General features: G+C 37.5%; 1 protein-coding gene across 1 annotated transcript in view; it reads left to right on the top strand.

Moving 5' to 3' along the window:
* The window catches only part of ELMOD2 (ELMO/CED-12 domain containing 2), a 33,581-nt gene that overhangs the window by 15,174 nt on the left and 16,514 nt on the right, over positions 1-1,893 (top strand). The window contains exon 4 of the mRNA XM_008573277.1: positions 272-401. Coding sequence (XP_008571499.1) covers positions 272-401 — 130 coding nt within the window. The remainder of the gene's footprint in view (positions 1-271; positions 402-1,893) is intronic.

Below are 1,893 nucleotides of genomic sequence, written 5' to 3'. Positions count from 1 at the left end.
TTGCCCAGAGAAAACATGAAAAGAAGAGGACAAATCCTTGCAATTGTGAAGTTGGCTGTTCTACCATGTCTTGCCCTCTTTCTAGGTCCTGTTTTATCATATCCTTCATAATATTTTGTTTAATATTTTGTGTGTAAGGAGGCTCTTGGTGCTTATTATATTAAGCTGAAAGCCAGGAAGTGCTTTTAAATAGGCATATGAACCCCAAGCTATGGAAGACATTACTTTATTGTGATAAGATTTTAAAAAATAATAATCTCATCATTTTCAGTTTTAAAATCTGCATGAAGGCATGCTTACTGCAGATAACTGGTTATAAACAGCTCTATTTGGATGTAGAAAGTGTGAGGAAAAGGCCATATGATTCTGATAACCAGCAACATGAAAAGCTACTCTTGAAGGTAAGTTTTTGTTTTCTGTACTTGGAGTTGTTGAACACTAGAAAAATTAATCAGGCTTGAACTGAGTAAGGTCATGTGCAAGTTCTAGAGGCTTACATAGTCATCCAGTTTCTTTGCCTCTTAGAGAACTTTATTATGTTGGATTTCATTAATATGAAAAATTTTTAGTTAACTATTTTTATAATTTTCTGATAAGTATCATTAAATGTATTCAAATACATTTTATTTTAATGCTTTTAATTCTGAAATAAATTATAAATTTATAAAGGGAGAGCTCGTCAACTGAAAACTAAGGTCCACAAGCTTCAGATTCCCCCCTGCTTTTTATGTAAATTGCTCATATGTTAGGCATTTTTTAGCTACTCTCAAATTGTAACATAGATGTCCCTTTTCAAATTATTATGTCAATTCTTTTGGGATTTATGGAATGTTAATTGCCAAATAATGCCAGAAAAGGTTCAAACATTAAGAAAGTAAAAAAAAAATTTACATAAATTTTTTCAATTCCTTATTTTTGAAGTATAAATACATAAGGCCAATGAGGTACCAAAATTAAAGAGTATTAGACCTAGAGTAAGCTCTACAAATCATCTAGTCTAGACTCTTGTTTTAAGGGCGAGGATTCTGAGGCCCAGAGGAGATGAAATGATTTTCTTTACGTACTAGAATGGTAGGTCCTGGAATAGAGCTGAGTCCCTTTCCTGTCCTCTACATCTATTCTAACTTTATTTTAACATGGTTAGAGAAAATAGCACATTAAGAGTTAAGAGTTTGTTATAGCTAAAAGTACTGTGGAAAGAGACATAAATAGTATCTAAGTAACAGTAAGAGATTCAAGCTTAAAAACAAAACAATACCTTTTCTTTTTTCAGGAAAAGTATACAATATACACTTCTGTAAAGCTACACAACTACGCCAGTTGTCAACTAAGGCAAATCATAACTAAAGCCAAAATGTTTCATTATTTTAGTTATACTAATTTTCATTTATATTGTCAGAGCTAGGGCTCTGATCCTTCAAACTCATTGTACAGACTGGGTCACCAGACCCCTCACATGCCAGGCTGAGTCCCCAGACCCCTCACATGCCAGGCTGAGTCCCCAGACCCCTCCCATGGAGATCCATGCTAGGTAATTGGGAAAGATCCTGGGAGCTGTTGGTAGATGACACGAATTCAGTCCTCAGCAACGGCAGCAGCAGCTTACAGGTCCAGCAGCTTACAGGTCTGGTGGTGGCAGTCACCTCTTGGAGGGTCCCTGGGGCCCTGGCAGCCAACAGCCTCCAGCAGCAGTAGTGGCCTCCCCATGGCCCTCCTGGGGGCATCCCAGGGGTAGGGGGTGCTGTGGATCAGAGCCACTCATCCTTTATACTTAAGTCATAACCCAGGACACCTGGGTGCACATACACAATTACATTACACAATAACCAAGAAACACCTGGGTGCATGTGCATATTTACATCAAATGCTTGGCAAGATTCTGAACATCTGAGG

The sequence above is a fragment of the Galeopterus variegatus genome, unplaced genomic scaffold (genome assembly GCF_000696425.1).
Source record: "Galeopterus variegatus unplaced genomic scaffold, G_variegatus-3.0.2 Scaffold897, whole genome shotgun sequence".
Classification (NCBI taxonomy): Eukaryota; Metazoa; Chordata; class Mammalia; order Dermoptera; family Cynocephalidae; genus Galeopterus; species Galeopterus variegatus.
Note: the sequence above shows the minus strand (reverse complement) of the source record. Positions and strands in the feature narration are given on the sequence as shown.